The 23,753-nt window shown below is 46.7% G+C and overlaps 1 protein-coding gene across 4 annotated transcripts in view; it reads left to right on the top strand.

Moving 5' to 3' along the window:
* ST8SIA5 (ST8 alpha-N-acetyl-neuraminide alpha-2,8-sialyltransferase 5) overlaps positions 1-23,753 on the top strand; it is an 88,896-nt gene that overhangs the window by 1,705 nt on the left and 63,438 nt on the right. For 2 of the 4 annotated variants that reach the window (XM_061130718.1, XM_061130717.1), the window contains one exon: positions 18-138. In XM_061130718.1, the coding sequence (XP_060986701.1) occupies positions 104-138 (35 nt within the window). In that variant the 5' untranslated portion in view covers positions 18-103. Of the gene's footprint in view, positions 1-17; positions 139-12,500; positions 12,641-23,753 lie in introns of those variants that run through there. The other 2 variants (XM_061130719.1, XM_061130716.1) reach the window with 1 other exon arrangement.

Genomic DNA, 23,753 nt, shown 5'->3' with positions numbered 1-23,753 from the left:
TGATTTTATGGTTTCAGGGTCTGCGTGACAAGATGTGGTCACAGTCAGTGCTGAGATTTCCTGAATACTTCCTGTGCAGCCAGCTCCCTTTTAAGGAATTGGTATGCCTACTGTCACTCCTCGCCATAATTCTGGAAGGTATTTTCTTTATTATTTCACAAATAAAGCAACAGGCTCAGAGAGGTCAAGAAACTTATCTGAGGGGACCAAACTGGTAACTGGCTGGGTTGGCAGTAGAACCCCAGTGGGATAACTCGGGCCCAGACTCTCAGCCAGCCCTCTCTTCTGCCTTGTAGAAGAAGGGGACTTCTTCTGGGGACTGCTGGACAGAGAGGGGAGAAGTGTGTGAGCCTAGAGGGGCGTGGGCTGTGAGGCGGGCCAGAGTCTATACCTTCTGAATGGGGATTCGCATCTTCCAGCAAGGTGGCAGGAGACAAGTTGGAGGGGAGGCAGCGAGCCGCATACCAGACCTTTAATTGACAGCGCTACCCTGGGCCCTGGGGTTGGCTTGGAAGACGGTGCCGGAGCCTAGGGAGCCTGAACCCTGCAGTGTGAGTTAGACTGCAGCTGAAGTAGAAGGGTGGGCTCTAGAACCAGACGGCCCGAGGTCAGTTCCCACGCTCACCTCTTAACTCACTGTGTCATCTTGGACAAGTTGCTTCACCTTTTGTGCCTCAGTGTCCTTGTGTGTATGGACATGATTGTAGTTCCTACCTTGTAAGACTGTGCAGATGAAATGAATTAACACCAGGGAGCACTGTGGACAAACACCTCCACTCTGAGCACTCGATAGTCTTGTTTCCCAGAGCTTCATGGAGAAGAGAAAAGCAGGGACAGAACAGATACAGGTAAGGAGGGCAGATGGTGAGAGGATTGATTCCACGGAGGAAGCATGGGGCTTAACCCAACTGCTTCTCAAGGCAGGGTCTCGTCCTGGTCCTCTGCAATCCCTCTGGATGGCGCAAGGCCACCGCTCCTGGGTTACTTGCTTGTCAGTCTCGTGTCTATAATATGAGGACTGACCCAACTTCTAAATAAATGTCTGAGCAGCTTGGAAGGAGTGACTTTTTTCCTGAAACTCCCTTGAGTTTCCGAACACCCGCCCAGGTATCCGCGGGCACCTGGATGGGGGTCACCGTCCAATGGTGTTTGTCTGATGATGGCCTGAGCCACCCAGCTTTGCTGACTCGGCCAGGATGGGGCCCACCTTTAGCCCACTGCCCTCCTCATCCGGCCAGGTGCCCGGTTTCCAGCCCCGCCCCAGCGCTGGCTGCACACCCTGCCTTGGCCCTGACTGCTCCACGTTCCATCTGATCCTGGCAGGTCTCACACTCTACACAGCCAATGAATTCCTCACTCATGTCTGCAGCTATTATTAGGCACCACTGGAATGCAGTCCTGCTGAGGGAGCTGTTTTTATTAGCCATTGTTATAAGCTTGGTATCTGTGCGTCTGATTCAGAAACCTTCTGGTGAGGCTGACGGTGGGTCTCTTAAAGAACCAGGCACTCCTGGGCCACCGAAGCACCAGGATGGCCACGGGGCTGTGGGCCGGTCCGAACTCCCGCCCCAGTCTCCGCACCCGGGTCAGGAAGGCTGCGGCTCCAGGTCGTGGCTGGCCCAGCCCCAGAGCCCAGGGTCCACCCCTCCCTGTGGTGCTGACACTGTGACACTGTGCAAGTCATGTTGCCTCAGTGGGCACTGTGGTGTCAATCTGTGAAACAGAAATAATGAGGGTTGTCTCATAGGCTTTTAAAAAGGTCCAGCCAAAAGCACAAAAATGAAAGTGCAGTGGCTTGTCACAGGGGACACTGTATGTGGAGTGCCAACATGCACAGGTCCTGTGGGGAGGACGGGGACCAGTGGATTTGACCCTTGGAACAGTTCGTGGGCAGCGGTGAGAGAGGTTATGTCTCTTGTCCAGGTTCACAGAGCCTGCGGGCAGAAGCGCTGAGACCCTGACCTGGGTAACTCTGGCTCCAAAGGTCACGCTGTCCAGAAGGCACATGCATGCATGCATGCTAAGCCACTTCAGTCGTGTCTGGCTGTTTCCGATGCTATGGACTGTATCCCGCACCAGGCTCCTCTCTCCATGGGATTCTCCAGGCAAGAATACTGGAGTGGGTTGCCATTTCCTTCTCCAGGGGATCTTCCTGACTCAGGGATCGAACCCAGGTCTCTTAGTCTCCTGCTTGGGTAGGTGGGTTCTTTACCACTCGTGCCACCTGGGAAGCACAACAACCTCAAAAGATTACCTGCCCCCACGCCCAGGGTATCTGGGAGGCCTGGGAAGTGAGGAGAGCAGAAGAGAAGATAGGGCAAAGACAGAGTTGCAAATAAAAATGGAGAAAAGGAAGGGTTTTTTTTTCCTTACCTAGGTGTCTTTATTTTGTGATAATTTATGTAGCTGTACTCCATGATTTGTGCACTTTTCTGTACATATGCTATACTTTTTTAAAAGGTTAAAAAGAAAATAGGAACTTTGTAGCATACTGTTGAGTACAAATGTATTTTTAAAGTTCAAACTCATTATGACTTATGCAACTCTCATCTGCATCTATTCTAACGACATTAAAAATCATGTTTAAGAATCTGAAGATATCAAAGTAAGATTCCCATGAGGCTAGGTCAGTGTATAAATCTCAGAACTGAAATTCTGATTAACCCCTCTCGGTGGCTGACTAGCTCCTGACATGGAAACCACCAGCTGTCATAGGTCATCCTTCCTTCTCTTCCCCACTGGAAGATGATTTCCTCCAACCTCCCTTTTTAAAATACATTGTTCAGTTGCTAAGTCAAGTCTGATTCTTTGCGACCCCATGGGCGTCGGGGCCAGACTCATCCAGATTTAGATCTCAGCTCTTCTGCCCACAGGCTCTGTGAACCTGGACAAGAGACATAACCTCTCACACTGCCCGCACACTGTCCTGAGGGTCATATCCACCGCCCCGGTACTCTCTTTAAAATACATTGTTGTTGTTGTTCAGTTGCTAAGTTGCGTCGACTCTTTGTGACCCCATGGGCTGCAGCACACCAGGCCTATATATAATTTCATTTCTTTCTTTATTTTTGGCTGTGCTGGATCTTGCTGCATAGTTTTTTCTCTAGTTGCAACAAGTGGGGGCCTCTCTCTAGTTGTGGTGCACGGGCTTCTCATTGCAGCGGCTTCTCTTGTTTTAGAGCATTGACTCTAGGCACACGGGCTTCAGTAGTCGTGGCGTGTGGGATCAGTAGTTGCAGTTCCTGGGCTGAAGAGCACAGGCTCAGTAGTTGTGATGCATGAGCTTAGTTGCTCCGTGGCATGAGGAATCCTCCCGGATCAGGGATAGAACCTGTGTCTCCTATATTAGCAGGCGGGTTCCTTACCACCAAGCCATCAGGGAAGCCCCAGCCTCCCTTTTATTTAGGTTGACTAAAAATATCAGGTTAGCTAAGGAGATATGAGTGGAAGTGTTATGTGAGTCTTCCGAGACTGTCTTTAAATGGAGAAAGACCCACCTTTCTTTATCTCTTCCCTCATCTCATTTTTTATTTAATTTTTAATTGCAGGGAAGTTGCTTTACAATGTTGTGTTGGTTTCTGCCATACAACAGCATGAATCAGCCGTGATTATACATATATCCCCCAACTCTTGAGCCTCCCTCCCCTCCCCCACCCCACCCCTCTAGGTCATCACAGAGCGTCAGGCTGGGGCCCCTGTGTTATATAGCAGCTTCTCACCAGCTGTCTGTTTGACACATGGTGGTGTATACATGTCAATGCTACTTTCTCCATTCATCTTATTCTCTCCTCCCCCACTGCACCCACAAGCCTGTTCTCTATATCTGTGTCTCCATTCTTTCCTTGCAAATAGGTTCATCAATACCATTTTTCTAGATTCCATATATATGCACTAATATATGATATATTTTTCTCTTTCTGACTTACTTCACTCTGCATAAGAGGCTCTCGGTTCATCCACCTCACTAAAACTGACTCGAATGTGTTCGTTTTTATGGCTGAGTAATACTCCATTGTATGTATGTACCACACCTTCTTTATCCATTCATCTGTAGATGGACATCTTGGTTGCTTCCATGTTCTGGCTATGGTAAATAGTGCTGCAGTGAACATTGGAATGCATGTGTCTTTTGGAACTGTGGCTTGAGTCTCAGGGTATGTGTCCAGTAGTGGAATTGCTAGGTCATATTGTAGATTTATTCCTAGTTTTTAAAGGATTCTCCATACTGTTCTCCAGAATGGCTGTATCAGTTTACATGCCCACCAAAAGTATAGGAGTGTTCCCTTTTCTCCACATCTTCTCAGCATTTATTGCTTATAGATTTTTTGATGATGGCCATTATAAGTGGTGTGAGGTGATACCTCATTGTAGTTTTGCTTTGCATTTCTCTAATAATTAATGATCTTCCCTCATCTTGTTAAATGGACCTTAGAAGTGATGGCTGGAGCTCTTGTGTCCATTTTGGAACCTGAGGACAAGAGCTACTTCCTTGGAAAATTAGAGTGATGAGCTGGGAGGAGCCTGGATCTTCAAAGACTTTTCTGAATGAAGCCACTCTCCTAGCTTTAGATCGCTGTTGGATGTCTGTTATATAATAGAAAGAAATGTATATCTTTATTAGGTCTTGTCATTTTGGGGATTTCTGTCCTTCAGAGCTGAACCTGATTCTAACTCCAGTTCCCCCCATGAAAGAATTGATGACCTTTCTTTGTCCTCCTTGGGCCTCACAATTAACCATAAGGATCTGTTGGGAAGCCAAGAGTTCACTCACTAGCCTGAAAAATGACATTAACCACCTAAGTTAGTCCTACATGAAAGCTGAATAGACAGCCCAAGTCATAAGATCTTAGGGGGTCTGGGGGGTCTCCAAACTGCCTCTTTCATATACACGATCCCTGAAATTCTATCATTATATATTAATTCATAAAATTACACAGCTAGGAGAATTCCTACTCAAATGCAAGTGATTCTAGTAGGAGTACTATAGTATGTTATATTATCCCTCACATTAGCATGAAGTCTTTTATCTTAGAAGTAGAGACTGAGTTAGAGAATTCTGAAGATGAATGGAACCTCAGGGGTCATTTAGCTCAGAGTTTTCAACCATGCTTCAGCAAGCCCTTGCCTTTCTATGTGGGTGCCTAGGGGGAGCCATTTGGGCCAAGAAGGGGCATGAGGGGAGGGATGAAGAGCAAGGAGCATCCTTTTGCTTTGAAGGCAGAGTTTTAACGCTGGAAAAAGTTTTAAAAACCACAGCTGTCTTTCCATGTATAGGCTCCAAGTCTAAGGATGCTAATAGGCTAATCAAACCTGAATTCAGATGGCCAGTTAGTGACAGATGGCCAGACCTAGAATTCAGGTTTTTGATGATTAGCACTGTGCTGTTTCCACGATTCTACACTTCCTTAGGTCAGCTTCAGCTGTGTATTGAGGAGATGAGCTTTGCTTGGTGGGAGGAGAATGAAGGGGGCAGATCCTGGTCTGGGCTCCAATGGGGATGCTGGGGAGTCCTGGCCACTGATGCCAGGCCCTGGGAGTGGTCAAGAGAGGACAGGGGAAGAGGGATGCCACCAAGGACAGCTGACCACCTTCACAAATTTGTTGAGACTCATCTCTGGCCACAGTAAATACTGCTGTCTAGAGTTGTACGGTTTTATAGCTTACAAAATGCTTTTACAGTTTTACATTTAATCTTCACAGACTCCTTTGAGGGGGTAGGTACTGTATTTTCCAATTTACATGTGACAATACCAGTGGGTTAGAGAAGGTAGGTGTCTCTCCTGAGCTCACAGAGCTGTGACCTAAAGCGTGTCACCTTCTGACCCCATCCTGAGCTCTTTCCCACCGTCGCACAGCACCTCCCACGCTCCAGGACACTGTCAGCCACTTTCTCCTGCCTGGAAGCCTTTGCAGCCAAACACCAAGTCATTCAGACAACAAACATAATCTGTGTCCTCATTTGTAAGTGGTGGACCTGTTGGCTGGCTTTTCTTTTCCCATGAGCGTGGTGATTGTTGTCACAGGTGCAGTACTAAATAGGCCAGTAACACGTGTTGGGGGCTGGAGGGCCGGGCAGGCGACCAGCGCACAGCACCATGGATGACGCCGTACGTGGTTCTGACATGGCATTTCTGGGAGGTTGGTGGGACATATCTTCCCATTCTCTCATTTCTCTACCCTCAACACTACACACTCCCCGGAACAATGTCCCATTGAAAAGAAGAAAAGGGAAACATAAGTGGAAAAAAGGGTAGAGGGCATTCCATGCATTCTATGCATGGAAATGCCATCCTGTGATCTCCAGGCTGTACTTCAGGGATAAATGAAGCTGTGCTAACCTGTTGACAATGGATAATGGATTAACATGTTACAATCTATCAGGCCTTTATGGACATAATCCTGAACACAGGGGAATGTCTTTTATGGGACTCTTTAGGTCCACGGAGTAGGCCTTCCAGCATAGGGCTCTGCCTATCACATGATAGGGAGCAGGGGCAGCCACCTACAGCCCACAGGCAAACTCTGGTCACACCCATTCGTTTCTGTCTCAGGCAACAATAGAGCTGCATGCAAAAGAAGGGGTGCGGCCCACGAAATGTACAGATTTTTTTTCTGTCCTTTTCAGAAAAAGCTTGCTGACCTCTGCTATACAACTCTGTCTGCTTGGCCTGTAAGTAATGGTGACCTGGGCAAACTTACCACATAGCAGGGCCAGGCGGTCCTACTGTGAGCACACTCGTGGATGAAGATCTGTTTTTGGGGTGTTCAGGCAGAATACATCAATCCTGTCGTTTCTCATATGCAAGTGTTGACAAGAAAACTTTACAAGAGGTTTCCTTTAAAACGAGTCCTGTTTCCATGGATTTCTATTGTGACATCAGACACATGTTCTCTCCCCAGTAGGTTGCACTGAACACCCTGAGGACGTGGCTATGGTGCGGCTCGCCTGAGGTTTCTCTCCAGTGTTCTGTGCGCAGCTCTCCTGGAGCCGGCTTTTATTACAGGCACAGAAAATGCTTCATGTTGAATTTCCTTCCAGCAGGAGTACTGAATGAAAGCTATCAGAGCCTTTCCCAAGAGCAGGCCTTTCAAAGGGAGTGGGGAGAGTATATATTTTTGCACAAGGAACCAGAGGGAATCCTGGAAAGCGGGGGGAAAAGGAGAGTATCAGAGACAAGCTCTGAGCTGTCCCAGTATGTGGTGGGCCTGCCCCCAGCATACTTACCGACGGCCATGAACATCATCAGATGAGCCACATGTGAAGCACTGAATACAGTGCCGGCTCTCATGAAGCAGTGAGCCTGTGCCTCCACCCCCGGCCTGCTCCTCTGGAAGGAGGCAGAGAGTGCCTTACCAAATTGGTACAGTAACGAGAGATCCTTGGTGGGGCTGGCTGCCAGTAGGGTGCCGGGGGGCTGCAGTGCTGGGGAGGGGTTGGCTGCTGGCAGGGGGAAGCAAGACAAGTTGTCACCTCCATGTCTTTTCAGGTGTTTCTCCCTCAAACTGTTCTCCACCACCCGGCAGATTGATTTATCTAAAGCGCAAATCTGAACATATTGTTCCCCTACTGAAAATCTTGCAATAGTTCTGTGGATACAGTCCCAACTCCCCATGTCCTGGTTCCTGCCACCACCCCCCTCCAGCCTCATCTCCAGCCACGCCGAGCTGGCTGTGCCACGTCTGCGGCTGCCCATCCGGCTCCTCTGCCCTGCATACCTCATCCTAGGGCTCCTCATGGCCCACCTCCTTACTTGTCACAATTCAGGCCAAACACTGCCTCCTCTGGACACCTCTCTTGCCAATCGGTCCCTCCCCACCTCCCCACCCCTGACACCCCAGTGTGAGTTACAGGCACACATAGCCTCCTGTAGAGTACTGTGTATCTGTCTTCACTGTGCTATGAAGCTCTTGGGGCATAGACTGGCTGATCTTTTTTCCCTGGCATTCACAGAAGACCAAGCACCTGGAAGCTCTTCCACCACAGCTACCAAGTGATTGGAGATTTTAGGACCCGGGACCATGGGTAAATGACAGGGGCTCTGCTGCGGCCATGGCATCAGGACTGGGAACTCCCCTGCTGCTTTAGAAATGGATGATCACAGGGAACGGTCATTCCTTTCCATTTCTCAGGTACCCAAGGAACATTAGACACTTCTAGGCAGCTATATTTATAGGCATTTGTCTGAAGTTCTAGCATTATACTGACCAGTCACAAAACATATCTAGAGGCCAGTATTGGGTTGCAATGATAAACATTCAGCTGAATTCATCAGTGCTCTTGCTCAAAGGACAGAACCTGATCCCAGTGTTTCTACCCCAGAGCTTGGCCTTTAAAGTGATCAAAGGAGATCCCAGGTTCTTTCTGGCCACCATGTCATCATGTCATCTAAATGTGTTCTTTTTTATGGCTGTGAAACTCACAGCTTCTAGGATCTTAGTTCCTCAACCAGGAATTGAACCCAGGCCCTTGGACATGAAAGCGCAGAGTCTGAGTCACTGGATTGCCAGGGAATTCCCTCTAAATGTGTTCTGAGTAACCTTATCATAAACTGTGTAGCTATTTTGATCTGTAGGAGTATGACACGCCTGAGGTAGAAATGGCTCTCTCTGCACCATATGCCCTGAATGCATAAACTGTTATGGAATAATAATAATGATGCCTCTACCTTTTGAAGCAAACTGAATAAACTGGGGCAAATGCAGGAGAGAAATACCTGTGTAAACAAAAAATGTTGCCTGCCTTTTCAGTTCTACAAGGATACAGCCATTAGCCACTGTATTTTCTTCTCCAGAAGAAAATTCAGGATGGAGAAAAACAGGAAGTGTTCTGTCCTTTGGATACACTGGTCCCTAGATAGTTAAGGTGCACATCTAAGGAGAATGTCTAAGAGACCCCAGATTCTTGCATCTTCCTGTACATCGAAAAGCACTAAAATCATTAACTTGAGAGGTCTGTTCTTTGTGATTAGCAGTCATCTTTTGATGTTTGACTACATGTTTTTTTCAAGCAAAAAAATAATCATCTATATCTTGGCTCCTCCTTTAACTCTTTGGAGTAGTTCCTCAGAGCTATCTGAGAGGCTGTCTCCTGGGCTATGAATAAAACTTAACTCTCTACCTTTACATTGTGTATTTTTCTTTCAGTTGACCCCTGGGAGGTGGTGCTGAGACAGAAGGAAGATGTTTGTCAGGTTGGAGATGTGCAGGTCAAAAGGGGACTTCACATTCATGTTCAAGATTATTTCATAAGTTATTTAGAACAAAGCTCGTACTTCATAAGGGAACTGAAAAAGGAGTTTAAGTTATAGTCTATAATAAGAATTTATTGAAAACAAGACTGATGGCATAGAGTCCAGTTGTCTGCAGTTGCCCATGCAAGGGGCAACCCTGGCTCACTGGATTACAAGACCATCCCTGGCATTTTTAGTCAGTGGCCACTAGACACCCTCATCACAGGAAAGTGTCCCCAAACCACAAATCCGCCTTGTTCATATAAAGACGTACAGGAACAGCATATTCTTATCATAAACTCCTTGAACACGTGGGTGGAAGGTTACTTATATAACCTGGCAGGTTGCAGTTGTGCAGTTGAAACAAAACGCAGCTTTCTTAAACCAGTAGAAACCTCTGAGATCTTTTCAAAATAGGAATCTTTCCATTTTCTGTTGGAGACAATGCTCACAGCATGAGTAATACTCATCAGTTATCAGTAATTTAGCAGATTGTGCCAGTGTTGACATTTGTTCTTGGCTTAATTGTGCGTGAGTGTGTGTTTTAAACAAAGATGCAGCTGTCCCCATTCCTGGCAATTAGGATATAAAAATGGTGTTCGCTGAGTCTGGCAGAGGGATCGGTTCTCCATGTGTTTACTCTTTTGTTTGCAAGGCCTTCTGAGTGTTTGCTGCAATTCTACCATCAGAATATCAATTTGACTTAAAATGGAACCATATCCCCATTAATAGAAATAACAGGAACTGCAGACCTCCATGTTTCCAGACCGTCAGTCTCTGATTCCATCAGAGATGCTTGTGATTGTGTGTGTGTGTGAAAGACACTTCTTTGACTTCTTGTGAAAGCATGTTTTAAATGTCGTTAGGATCAAAAAAGCAGTGTCAGCAAAGATGCTCTGCTGCTGCTGCTGCTGCTAAGTCACTTCAGTCGTATCTGACTCTCTGCGACCCCATAGACGGCAGCCTACCAGGCTCCTCAGTCCATGGGATTTTCCAGGCAAGAGTACTGGAGTGGGTTGCCACTGCCTTCTCCGAGAGATGCTCTGGACTCTTGCTAATCATTTGCAGAGTATCAAGCAATCCAAATACCTCCCATATAGAATACAGTTATCCCTCAGTATCCTCAGGATTGGTTCCAGGTCTCCTGTGGACACCAAAATCTGCCAGTGCTCAAGTCCCTTACATAAAACAGCATTGTATTTGCATAACACTATACACATCTCTAGATTATTTATATTGCCTACTACAATGTAAATGATATGCAAATAATTGTACATACAGTTTGAATGCAACAGTTATAAGCAGACATGGAACAATGGACTGTTTCCAAATTGGGAAAGGAGTAGGTCAAGGCTGTATATTGTAACCTTGCTTATATATGCAGAGTACATCATGCGAAATGCTGGCCGGATTGAATGAAGCACAAACTGGAATCAAGATTGCAGGGAGAAATATCAATAACCTCAGATAGGCAGCTGGCATCACCCTTATGGAAGAAAGCAAAGAGGAACTAAAGAGCCTCTTGATGAAAGTTTGAGCAAGCTCTGGGAGTTGGACAGGGAAGCCTGGCGTGCTGCAGTCCATGGGGTCGCAAAGAGTAGGACAGGACTGAGGACTGAACTGAACTGAGGTGGTACCACAGATCAAATATGGGGTTACAATAATAACGTACCATCTAAAAGTTTATGTGTTATTTCTTTAGTTGGCTAAAAGCCTACTGGCAACCTCATGGATAATAGTTATTTGATACATAGACAACACAGGGTCTGCTTTCACCTTGTAAATTAACATGAATTCCAAGATATTGGTGCAACCCTAATCATGAGATTTAACCGTGAGTTCTTTGGTTCTTCCAGTTCAAAGAGCAAACTATTAGATGCTGAGACCAGAGTATTGGAGTTTGGGCACTCCCCTGTCAATGTCCTTTTTCTTGCTGAGAGATTCGAGGTCTCGTCAAGTTCGGAGATGAAGCCGCAACCTGACTTTACAATCGCCCGGACTGGCTGGAGGGCGCTGGAAAGAGACGCCCTAGAATCATCCACTTAGGGCTCCGTGGTGACCGCTGCGGGCACATGACTCCCAGGAGGGGCGTGCGGAGTGGGGTGGGGGTGGAAGGATGCTGGGAGAGCCCAGTGAGGGGTTAGGATCTCTGAAGAAGTACGTCTTTTGCATTGCATTTCTTTGGGTCCGCCCCGCCCCCGCCTCCCCCCTCCCATGTCTGCATTCTAGAAGTGCAGACCTTTCTAAACAGTGACTTACTAGAGCTCTGGGGGACCATGGTACCCGAAGGCGGCCCGCTGCCTGACCTAAGATTTACGAGTGGTTCCAAGGATGAGACAAGGTCCCAGTGTCTCGGTGACAACAAGGTCTTTGACGAACTGCCGAGAGCTGTGGCCGGGCGGAAAGCCCCAGAATCTCCTCCCTGCTGGAGTGGGGCGCCCGGGACGCGGGCGGGCGGGCGGCTCCGCAGGCCATCAGCATGCAGGAGCCGCGCGCTCCGTCCTTGAGGGCTGCCGGGCTGACCTTGCTCGGCTTTCTCGGGAGGTATCTCCCCGGGAGCGCGAGGACGCGGCCGCGGGGGTGACTCAGTGCCCTGCCGCGGCTTTCCTTCCAGCCTCCTTCTAAAATTCCGGGATTCAAACCCGGCGTTTTCCGCCCCACCCCTCCCCCTCTCCATCGCCCGCCTGTCGTTACCCAGACTCTCCGGGTGTTTTGTCCCCCACCTCCCATCTGTAGAACTGAAGGCCGACCTTCGCGCTCTCTCTCGCTGCGGGCCCGGGGATCAGACTTGGCCCGCCAGGGCCGGGGACCGCACTGGGCGACAGATCCGGAGCCCGGCCGGAGGGGGCGGTGCGCGGCGCTCTTCTGCGCACAGGCGGACCTAGCCCGAGCCCCGCTCCCCATTGGCCGCCACCTCGGCGGGAGGGGCCGCCGGGGCTCGGGGCACCTGGCGTCGCCCCTCCGCAGGGATATCGCAGGCTACCGGGCATGGGCGCCCGGAGGTAAAGGCATCGGGAGGGAGGCCTGGGGTATCTGTGGAGCTCGGGGAGGCCAGCCCTGTTCTGCCAGCTGCCCCGGCGCGGGCGGCTCTCGGATGCGCCTGCTCCGGCTTCGCCAGCCGGAAACTTTGCTCCGAGAAGTCCCCCACCCTCCTGATCGCGCCGAGAGGCGCCTGGTGGGCCGCGCGCCCCCGGGGGCCCCGCAGCCCCGCGCGTGATTGCGGGGGCCCCCAGGCGCCAGGCGCCCGCCGCGCTCCGCCGTGCGCGCGCGGCCGCCAGGATGCGCTACGCGGACCCCTCGGCGAACAGGGATTTGTTGGGGAACCGAACTTTGCTCTTCATCTTCATCTGCGCCTTCGCCTTGGTGACCTTGCTGCAACAGATCTTGTATGGCAGGAACTACATCAAGAGGTAAGAAAGTCCGAGCGCGGGTGGGGTTGCGCGGAGCCCGCGAGCAAGCCCCCAGGTGGCAGCCGCAGCCGCAGCCTCCGCCCCGGCGTGGCCCCGGTGAGCGACCCCGGGGTCTGCACTGAACCTCGAGCAAAGCCGCGTGAGGTTTGGGTCACCGCGCGCCTAAACGCATCTCTCCTCCCAGCCGGAGGAGAACGCCTGCGCTCAGCGCTAGCCAGAGGGGCCCGACAACTTTGTTCTGTTGTGGAAAACGGGGGACAGGTTGGAATTCGGACAGGCCAAGCTGAGGATAAAAACATATGAATGTCCTGAGCGGCCTCAGGGGTCAGATCGGTGTCCTCAAGTCCACAGTGCCGTGGCCATGTGGTTGGAGGGGAGGCTGCCGAGTATGGAGGGTTCAGAACCGTATAGGGTTACCTCTCGAGTCCTGAACTTTTGTGGGGGCCCCTGGGGGAAAAAACACAGCCCACTCCCCCCACCCCCCGCCCAGGAGTGCAGAGTTAGGTGTGGCGGGGTGGATAGTGGGCTCGGACGATGCGACAGAAACAGTGAATTCTTACAGACCCGTAACCACTGGCACCGGGAAATTCACCACCCGATCCCTTCTGAAGCAGATGGTTCCGTCTCATCCTTTCGCAGAAGGTCAGAGCTGCAGCAGAAGTTAACCCTACCCCCTTGGGCCCCCCTCCTACCCGACCTCATCCGTGGGCAAACTCCATTAAGAGAAAGAGACTCAGCGCTGGGGCACGGCCTCAGTCCCTGCGTGCGCAAAACAAGGGAATGCCACCGTGGGCTTCTGCCTGCGGCTGGCTGAGGGCAGCCGCTCGGGGTTCCAGGACCTGGGGAGAGGGCTGCGCTAGGATCCTCCCATTTCAGAGCCTCTCTCGGAAAGACCCCGCTTCTCTTTTCTGCCCGAGGTTTTTTCCGTTGCTGTCAGTTGTCTTCCTACCCTCGCTGCCCCTCCCCCCACCAGACCGATAGAAAACAAAACGCCTGGCAAGCTATATAAACATCCCGGCTTCTTCCCTAAACTTCCGAATAATAAAACAGTTGTTCTCTTTGCATCCTTTGGAATCCACATCAGTCGCTGGCGTCCTAGTCTGGGCTGCGTCCAGGGATGGGAGCAAGTGACGCTGCTGCTGGGCCCAGGCTCACGGTAGGAAAGTTAAACAGTTGGGCTATTTTCCGCTCAGCGACCTCGAGCTGGGGAGCGTGAGGCCTCTTGGCCAGGACATTTGTTCCCAACCAGCTACTGCCCCGACCTTCCCAGAGAGCATTTTTCTCTGGTTGAGGGCAGCTGACAGGCCCTGCGTGGTGCTGGTAGCTTTAAAGGACGTTTTCAGAGAGTCTCCCGGCTTGTTAGAGCCCATTGTGCCTGCGGCCCCTCAACCCCCCGCCCCCACTAAGATGACCCTGTGCAAGGACAGTTGGGCCCGAAATGGCCTGCTTGCTGCACTTGCTCCTTAGCAGGGTGGCTCTGGGTTCCTACCCCCTGCTGGCACCTACCCAGAATGGCCCTGGGGTTGCTGGGACCCCTGCCGCCTTATCAAGACTGGGAAAATATCCTGCCCACAGCAAATGGCAGCTCAGCTTCTAAGTGCTTGCCCTGGCAGGCCCACCTCGATCTTGGGCGGGTGAGCTGGCTGCCTGGAATTCGGCGGCCATACCAGTTGCATCCCACCTTCTAACACAGAGACCTTGTCCCCCTCAGTCTCAGCGGCCACCTCACAGGCCTTGCTCCAGGGCCTGGATGAATTCAATCAAGTAAGCAAAACTCACATGTCCTCCATCCTGGAAGGGCACTGAGGGATCTTTAAAGAAGATACTGTGGTCCTGGTGTCCAGGGAGCTTGAGGTCTGGTTGGGGAAGCACAGTGGTCACAGATGAGCTAAGACGTGAGTGTTGAAATGTTTGAGGAGGAAGGCACCACCGGACCGGAGTTGGGAGGGAAGAAGACCACTTGGAGGAGGTGGGACCCGACCGGGCCTGTGAAGGAAGGAGAAGCTTGGGGCAGATGAGGGAAGTGCAGATCCAGAGCCCGAGAGGGCAGGAGCCAAGGTGCGGAGATGTAGCCCCTCCTCCTCACACCTCTCCTGGGCTGACCCTGCCTGGCTGTCACACGTGGCTTTAACTATTGATCAGCTAGACAGTCCTAGAGGCTGTCCTGACCCTTCACCAGGTTGTGGCTGCCACACTGGCACACGAATAGCATCTGTTCCCCTATCTTGTTTCCTGCACATCTCATCATTGTCATGAATTGACTTGATAAGGTTACTGGTCTGTCTCCTGTGTTTCTACACTTGACACTTGAGTGTTCCTCCAGTAGATGCGCTGGAACGGCCTGCGTGAGAGTCACCTGCATGGTCACTGAAATGCACGTTCCTGGGCCTCTGTCTGGGAGTGGGATCCAGTAACCGGCCTTTTTAATGAGCTCCTCGGATGATTTGTAACAAGCTCCCCTCTGCTGCTCTAGGCCGGAGGTTCTCAATCAGGGCACTGTTGCCCCTCAGGCAATGTCTGGAGACACTTCAGGTTGTCACAGTGGGGAGAGGAGAGCATCTGGCATCTCTCGGGCTGAGGCCAGGGACAGGGCTAAAGATGTTATGATCTTTAGCCCACAACAAGAAAGACTTATCCAGCCCCAAACGTCAGCAGCGCTGAGGGAGAGAAACCCTGCTCTATATGAAAGCTTCATGGGATAGGATTCACTATGTTTTGTCCCCAGCTGTACCCTGAGCGCCAAATATGGTGCCTGGCATGTAGTAGGTTCTTGAAATATTGGGTAATGGAGAAATGATTGAAAGCACATACCTGCAGGGGTAGTGAACTCAGGAGGCCAGTGACATGTGGATCCCACTGGGGTAAGGGGGAGTGTAGGGAATGGGAAGTTCAGGGAAGGAAGGGACAGATGTATTTTTGGGTCAGTGGCTTTAGGGAGGTGCTTATTGGACTGAGAAGGACAGTTTAAACTCCGTTCATTAGGCCATAGGGAGCTGCATGTGGTCCTTCAGTAGAGTAGTGATGTGATCCAAGTGAAGGCAGGCTCTCTGGGTCTTTCAGGAAAGGGGTAGGAAAGGGAGGAGGCTGGGAGGCTGTTGACACAGCCTGGTCAGAAGTGAGGAGAACCTGGTGCTGGCGGCAGATCTACTTGGGAGCTGGGGATTCATGCAGGTGGCCCTTCTTTGCTTCTGGGCTGAGCCGGGTGGATGGACTCGGCAGAGCCTTCATTGTTTGACGTGACACAAAGGGCCACAAAGAGGGCCAGCTGTTCCAGCGAGAATCAGGGACAGACTCCACCAGAAGGAAGTGGGGGTGTGAGTCCGAGTACATTCTTCTTTTTTGGTTGCCTGGCCACTCCCTGTGCTGTCCAGGGGGTGCTTCTGGGAAGGAAGGTGAAGGGGAGATATAGAGAGGAAGGTGGGCAGTACAGGTGGCTTAGTGAGCTCCGGGTCTCTACCGGAGAAGGTGCACAGTATGTGGAATAAGAAGGAAAAGGCAAAAAACACCAATTTCTTGGCTTCCACGTCTGTTCTCGCTTGAACAAATACTTTATGAAGATTTCCTACATGCTGAACCCACAGTGATGTGCAAGACAGATGCAGTCCAGGGTCCCCAGGACCTCACAGTCTGTGGGGAAGACAGAATGGCACGCAGTACATGCATAGGCCACACTGGAGATGCGGACAGGGGACTCGAAGGATGCGGAGCGAGCCACAGCAAATCGGTTGGGATGTCTTAAGGAGCAGGGAGGGAGGCATTTGAAGGGGGTCTTAGGGAAAGGGGAAATGACCGATAAGAAATAAAGGTGGATGGAAGGGGGATGAAACCCAGCTTGCACAACAGTTGGAAGGTTCAGGGGAGACTTGAGTAATTCTTCATAACGCATGTATAGCTGGGGGCCGGAATGAGGCAGGCAGGGCCGGATTATGGAGAACTAATTGGAAAATGACTTCTTTCCTGAAGGTTCAGTTGGTAAAGAATCTGCCTGCATGGGTTCGGATCGCTGGGTGGGGAAGATCCCCTGGAGAAGGAAGTGGCAACCCACTCCAGTAATCTTGCCTGGGAAATCCCATGGACTGGGGAGTCTGTGGGGTCGCCAAGGATCAGACACAACTTAGCAACTAACCTGCCCCAAGTGGGAAATATGTGAGAAGGAGCTTGTCTGGAGGAAAGAGGGTAACAAATTCGAGTCTAGATCTGCTCAGACACTGCAGGGCAATCCAGCAACTCATTGGAAAGGAGCTCAGGAATTGTAAGTTGATAAGAGCCAGACCAACAATGGAGATTTTGGAGTCACCAAATATCGAAATCACTGTTTTTCCAACTTTCGTGATTGTTATCCACGGTATGTTATACCCAGGGATCCAGAACACACTCTCATACACATCCATCTGAAAGTAACATTCTGTGAAAGAATGTTTGGCCTCATTATGAGAAATTCACTTTAATATTTTCTATTCTGCTTCATTAAAAATTACATTTCACTTCATTTAAAAATAAATTCAGCCTTAAAAGGGAGGAAATTCTGAAGCACACTACACCATGGATGGACCTGGAAGACATTATACCAAGTGCTATAAGCCAATCACAAATGGACTCATATTATATGGTTCCACTTATGAGTAGTTAAATTTATAGAGACAGAAAGCAGAATGGTTGCCAGGGGAGGAATAGGAAATAAGTGATTAATGGGTACAGAGTTTCAGTTTGGAAAGATAAAGAATTTTGGAGCTAGATGTTGATGATGGCTGCACAACAATTGTGGTTGTGCTGAATATCACTGAACTGTACACTGAAAATGGTTAAAATGGTAAATTTTATATTTATTTTATCACAATAAAATTAAAAATGGCATACTGCTGCATTGATTTTTTAATCTATTGGTTGAAACCCTCAATTAGAAAAACATTGGCCTGTGTGATGGAATTGGATGACATCTTACCCAGGGGAACGCAGAGTGAAAGATGGCGATGGGCAAGGGCACAGAGGAGAGTCCCAAGGGCTTGCCTGCACAGAACGGCTGGAGAGAGGCGGGCTGGGGTGGGAGCTGAGGCTGCAGAGAGATGGGGGCAGAGGAGAGTGAGGAGACAGAGGTGCGGGGCAAACTAGGCAAAACGGCACCTGGCTGAGCGTGGGCAACGGTGACGCGCACCGCGGAGGGATCCGTGCGGAGGGATCCGTGCGGAGGGATCCGTGCGGAGGGATCCGTGCGGAGGGATCCGTGCGGAGGGATCCGTGCGGAGGGATCCGTGCGGAGGGATCCGTGCGAAAGGGTCAACGCGAGTTTGGCGATAGGGAAAAGGATGGTTTGGGGGTGAATACTGGGGACGTTATGAATTCATAGGATCTACTGATCTATAAATTCATAAAGTTTACGCATTTTCTAGAATGTGCTATGCTGTGCTTAGTCGCTGAGTTGTGTCCAACTCTTTGAGACCCAATGGACTGCAGCCCGCCAGGCTCCTGAGGGGCGTGGGAAGCATCTCTACCTTTAAAGTCTCTGCTGCTCCAAATTCCCTTTGTTAGTGCAAAAATCTTCACACAAACTCATATCGCTGGAGTGTTAAAGACTTCAGTTACTTACGCTTTAACAGAGGGGCAGCGAAAGAGTTGTTTTTTTTTTTAAGGTAGGAAGGATCCTGTGATCTGGTGGCAACCTGCTGTTTAAACTTGATCTCAGAGGAGGGCTGGTGGACCTGGGCCTGAATGCCCGCCTTCAGTGTCTCTCGGGAACTTCATGATTCTCCATAAAGAATGCGAACGTTTTTGTTAGATTTATCTCTAGCTAGATAGTTTTTAATGCTACTGTAAAAAAATCTTTTAAAAATTATGTTTTTTGTCCATTTGTAGCTAGCGTAAAGAAATAAATTTGATTTCAATGTCTATTGTTTTTATAAACAGCAAGCTTGAGGATAGTAATAATAATCCACACATAATGATAGTAATTCATCTGTAGAGTCTTATGGGATTTCTGTGTAGACGTTTTCTTCTTTCATTGCAACCCTTATACCTTAATTCACTTATCTTACTGTGCTGGATAGAACCTTTGATAGCATGTTCAATAAATGTCATAGTGAATATCCTGGCTTTAATCCTGATTTTTTTTTTTCTTAAAAGTTATTTTTAAAGAGTAGCTTTACTGAAATATAGTCATAAAATCCACCCATCTATGAATTCATAAAATTTATCCATTTGAAGTGTACAATTAAATGGCTTTTAGTATGTTCGAACAGTTATGCATCCCTCATGCCAATCAATTTTAGAACATTTTCCTTAAAGAAAGAAACACTGTATCTCTTAGCCATCACCCCATAGTACTCCTATACCTCCCAGCTCTAGAAATGAGTAAATACACTAATCTCTTTAGATTTGTCTATCCTGGACATTTCATGTAAATGGAAACATACAATATGTGGTCTTATGTAACTGACATCTTTCATTAAGCATAGTTTCAACGTTCATCTGTGTTGTATATATATATATATATAATATATATAAAAATATATATAATATATATATCAGTGCTTCATTTCTTTTTTTAACTTTTATTTTATATTGGAGTAGAGCTGATTAGCAATGTTGTGTTAGTGTCAGCTGTACGGCAAAGTATTCAATTATAAGTTTACATGTATTTATCCTTTTTTCAAGTTCTTTTCCCATTAAGGTTATTACAAAATATTGAGCAGAGTTCCCTACACTATAACAATAGGTCCTTATTGGTTATCTATTTTAAATATAAAACAGTGTGTATATGGCAATCCCAAATCAGTACTTCATTTGTTTATTGATGAACAATATTCAGTTTATGGATATACCATATTTTATTTATCCATTAATGATGGAATTTAGGTTCTTTTCACATTTTTGCTATTATGAATAAGGCTGCCATGAGCATTGTACCATGGCCGGACATGTTTTTCCGTGGATGTGTGTTTTCATTTGTCTTGGGTATACAAGTAGAATTGTTGAGTTATATGGCAACCCACTCCGGATTTTTGCTTAGAAAATTCCACGGACAGAGGAGCCTGGTGGCTACAGTCCAGAAGTTCACAAAGTGTCGGACAAGACTGAGTACACACACACAACGCACAATGTGGTAACAAGTGGAATTGTTAGGTCATATGGTAACTCTATGTTTTATCATTGGAAGAATTGTCAGACTGTTTTCTAAAATAGTGACACCATTTTACACTCCTTCCAGCAGGGTATGAGGAGTCCAGTTTCACCACATTCTTGGAAACACTTGTTATTATCTGTCTTTTTGATCATAGTCATCTTAGTGGTTTTGAAGTGGTATTTCATTGTGGGTTTGATTTTGTGTTTTCATGATGGCTGGGGATGTGGAGCATTCTTTCCTGTGCTTATTATTAGCTGTATGTATTCTTTGGAGAAATGTCTATTCATATTCTTTGCCCATTTTTAAATGGGATGATTTGTCTTTTCATTATTGGGTTGTAAGTGTTCTTTATAGATTCCAAAGATAAATCCCTTGTCAGATATACGATTTGAAAATCATTTTCGCTCATTTTATGGGTTCTCTTTTACTTTCTTGATAATGTCCTTTGCAGCATGAATGTTTTAATTCTGAACTCCAATTTGTCTACTTTTTTCATTGGTTGCTTGTGTTTTAGGTGTTATATCTAAGAAACCATTGCCTATTTCCAGTATCAAGTTCACAAAGATTTGTCCCTATGGTTTCTTCTAAGAGGTTTTTTTTTTTTTTTTTTAATAGTTTTTTCTCTTACGTTGAGGTCTTAGATCCATTTTGAATTAATATTTGTACGTGGTGTCATTAATCCTGCTTTTAAAAGGAAAAATAGGGGCTTCCCTGGTGGCTCAGTGGTAAAGAATCCACCTACCGATGCAGGAGCCATGGGTTCGATCCCTGGTCCGGGAAGATCCCACATGCCGTGAGGTTGCCCAGCCCATGTGCCACAACTACTGATGCCCACGCTCTACCAAAGAAGTCACCACACCATGAGCAGCCTGCGCTCCACAGCTTGAGAGAGGCTGCGTGTAGCAACGAAGACCCAGGACAACCAAAAATAAATAAATAAAATTATTTAAAAAAAAAAAAAAAAAGGAAAAATAGTAAAGTGTCACCATTGAGTCTATCTGCTTAGTTTTATTTTGTTTTGTTTGTCATAGTTTTTTGTTTGTTTTGTATCCTCTAGTAAGGAAAAGAAGGTTCCCTTATGGAATATGCTAAAAAGTTTTGTTGTGTTTGAATATTAATTTTAATCAGTTGCTTTTTCTACATCAGTTGGTCTTTTTCTTCTTTACTCTTTTAAAAAAAAGCTTTTATTTATTTATTTATATGACTGCACTGCGTCTTAGTTGCAGCATGCAGGATCTTTAGTTGTGGCATGTGAGTTCTTAGATGTTGCATGTGAATTCTTAGTTGTGGCATGTGAATTCTTAGTTGTTGCATGTTGGATCTAGTTCCCCGAACAGGGATTGAACTTTGGTTCCCTGCATTGGAAGCACAGAGTCTCAGCCACTGGACCACCAGAGAAGTCCCTCCTTTACTTTTTTGATGTGACTGTTGTTGTTGTTTAATTGCCAAGTCATATCCAACTCTTTTGTGACCCCATGGACGGTAGCCTGCCAAGCTCCTCTGTCCATGGGATTTCATTGTGTTAATAGATGTTAAATTTAGAATTTTAGAGACAAACACAACTTGTTTGTGGTATATTATTTGTTTCATACAATGTGAGATTTTGTTGACTAATATTTTTATTTAAGATGTTGGATCTCAAAAAAAAAAAAAGAGATGTTGGATCTTGTGTTCTTGAATGATACTGGCATGCAATTTTCAAAATGCTATCTTTGTCTAGTTTTAAAACCAGTCTTGTCAAATGAGTTGGGGATGCTTCCTCTTTATCTATTTTCTGGAACGGTATATGCAGGTTTGATATCTATTTTCTGAAAACTTGGTAGAATTCACCTGTACAGCCATCAACACCTAATATTTTCCTTGTGGGAAGACTCTAATTTACCAATTTTGTCTCTTTAATGGTTCAAGGCTATTCAGGTTTTTCTTCATTCACTTATTGATAAATTATATTTTTCCAGAAAATTTTCAAAAATGTTCAGATTTATTTGCACAAAGTTCATAATATTCTCTGTTACATTGCAGGTTTTGGCTCCTTTTCTATTCCTAACATTGTTTCTTTTTTCTGTTTTTAAATGATCTTCATTAAATGACTGATTTGGGGCTTTGTTGACTTTTCTTTTGTAACTTTCCTATCGAATTCATTCATTTTTTTTGCTTTGGTTTTTTTCTTGTATTATTTTTCTAGCTTCTTAAGTTGGATGCTCATCTTTTTAATTTTCAGTCAGTCGAACTCGGGTCTCCCACGTAGCAGGCAGATTCTTTACCATCTGAAATGCCCCTTTCAGTCTTAAGTATTTTCCAATGTAAACTTTTTAGGTTATAAAATTTCCTCTAAATAACTCTCTAGTTAAATTTCTATGATTTGGGATGATGATGATAGCAACAATTCAGAATTGTCTTAGATTTACAATGTGCCACATACCAGTCTAAGCACTTTATATGTTACTGCACTGAATTCTAACAAAAGATTTCTACTCTCATTTTATAGATGAAGTAACTGAGGCACAGTGAAATTAAGTAATTTGTTCATAGTCATATAGCTCCTTTTTGTTACCTTGAAGTATTTTAATTATCTTGAATTCCATTTTCTAATTTCTCTCATGATTTATTTATATTTGCTCATAAAGTTTGGAGAAGGGATAGGCTATCCACTCCAGTATTTTTGGGCTTCCCTGGTGGCTCAGCTGGTAAAGAATCCTCCTGCAGTGTGGAAGACCTGGGTTCGATCCCTGGGTTGGGAAGATCCCCTGGAGAAGGGAAAGGCTACTCACTCCAGTATTCCGGCCTGGAGAATTCCATGGACTGTATAGTCCATGGGATTGCAAAGAGTCAGACACGACTGAATTCCTTCCTGCTCATAAATTTAGAAATGTTTTAAAAGTTCCAGATTCTTTCTTTACATACTTTTTTGAATTTTTAACTCAAATGAATTATGATGTGATTTTATAAGGCTGATTCCTTGAAATTTGTTTAGATTTTCTTTGTGGTCTAGTATGTGGGTTGACTTTCATAAATATTATTTGCATACTTGAAAACAATGTGATTCTCGCATTGTTAGATACAGTATCCTTACCTATCTTTTCAATCAAGTGGTTTTTAATTTTTTAGTCTTCTGTATCCTTACTGATTTTGTTTGTTTTTAGTTTTTTGGTTCACTTGTTCTGTTGATTTCTAAAAGATGCGTATTGAAAATTTCCTCCATTATAGTGGATTTATTAGTTTCTCCTTATCAACTTACCAGGCTTTATGTTAAACATTTTGAAGTGAGGCTATTGGATGCATACTAGTTTAGACCTATTGTCTTTCTTTTTTTTTTTTTTTCCAATTATTTTTATTAGTTGGAGGCTAATTACTTCGCAACATTGCAGTGGGTTTTGTCATACATTGACATGAATCAGCCATGGAGTTACATGTATTCCCCATCCCGACCCCCCCTCCAACCTCCCCCCCGACCCGATTCCCCTGGGCCCTCCCAGTGCACCTGGCCCGAGCACCTGTCTCATGCATCCCACCTGGGCCGGTAGACCTATTGTCTTTCTAGTGAACAATCTTTTATTAAAATGTAGGGAGTTTCTTTGTTTTTAGTAAACTTCAATTTGATGCTGTCTAAAATGAATATAGTGAGGCAGTTTTCATTTGGCTAGTATTTGCTTGTCATTTCTCTCTTTAGCCTTTCTTTCCCCCAGCATTTCCATGTCTTTCATTCCATGTCTCTGTAACCAGCATATAGCTACAGTTTTTATATTTAGTTTGACAACCTTTATCTTTTACTTGGGAAGTATACTATATCTACATTTATTGTGATTACTAATGAATGGCATAGGATGTTAGAATATTATTTCTACCATTATATTTTGTGTCTTTTATGTATTCTGCTTTACTTTTCTCCCTGCCTTGATTTTGAATTGTTTGTGTTTTCCTGGCTGAAGGAGGAGGTTTCTAAGAAGAATCTTTATCTCGGGTAGCCCCTGTTGCTGTTGCAAGGGAATCATGGAT

Source organism: Dama dama, chromosome 27 (assembly GCF_033118175.1).
Source record: "Dama dama isolate Ldn47 chromosome 27, ASM3311817v1, whole genome shotgun sequence".
In the NCBI taxonomy this organism is placed as follows: Eukaryota; Metazoa; Chordata; class Mammalia; order Artiodactyla; family Cervidae; genus Dama; species Dama dama.
The sequence above is the reverse complement of the archived record's forward strand: the minus strand, read 5'-3'. Positions and strand labels throughout refer to the sequence as shown.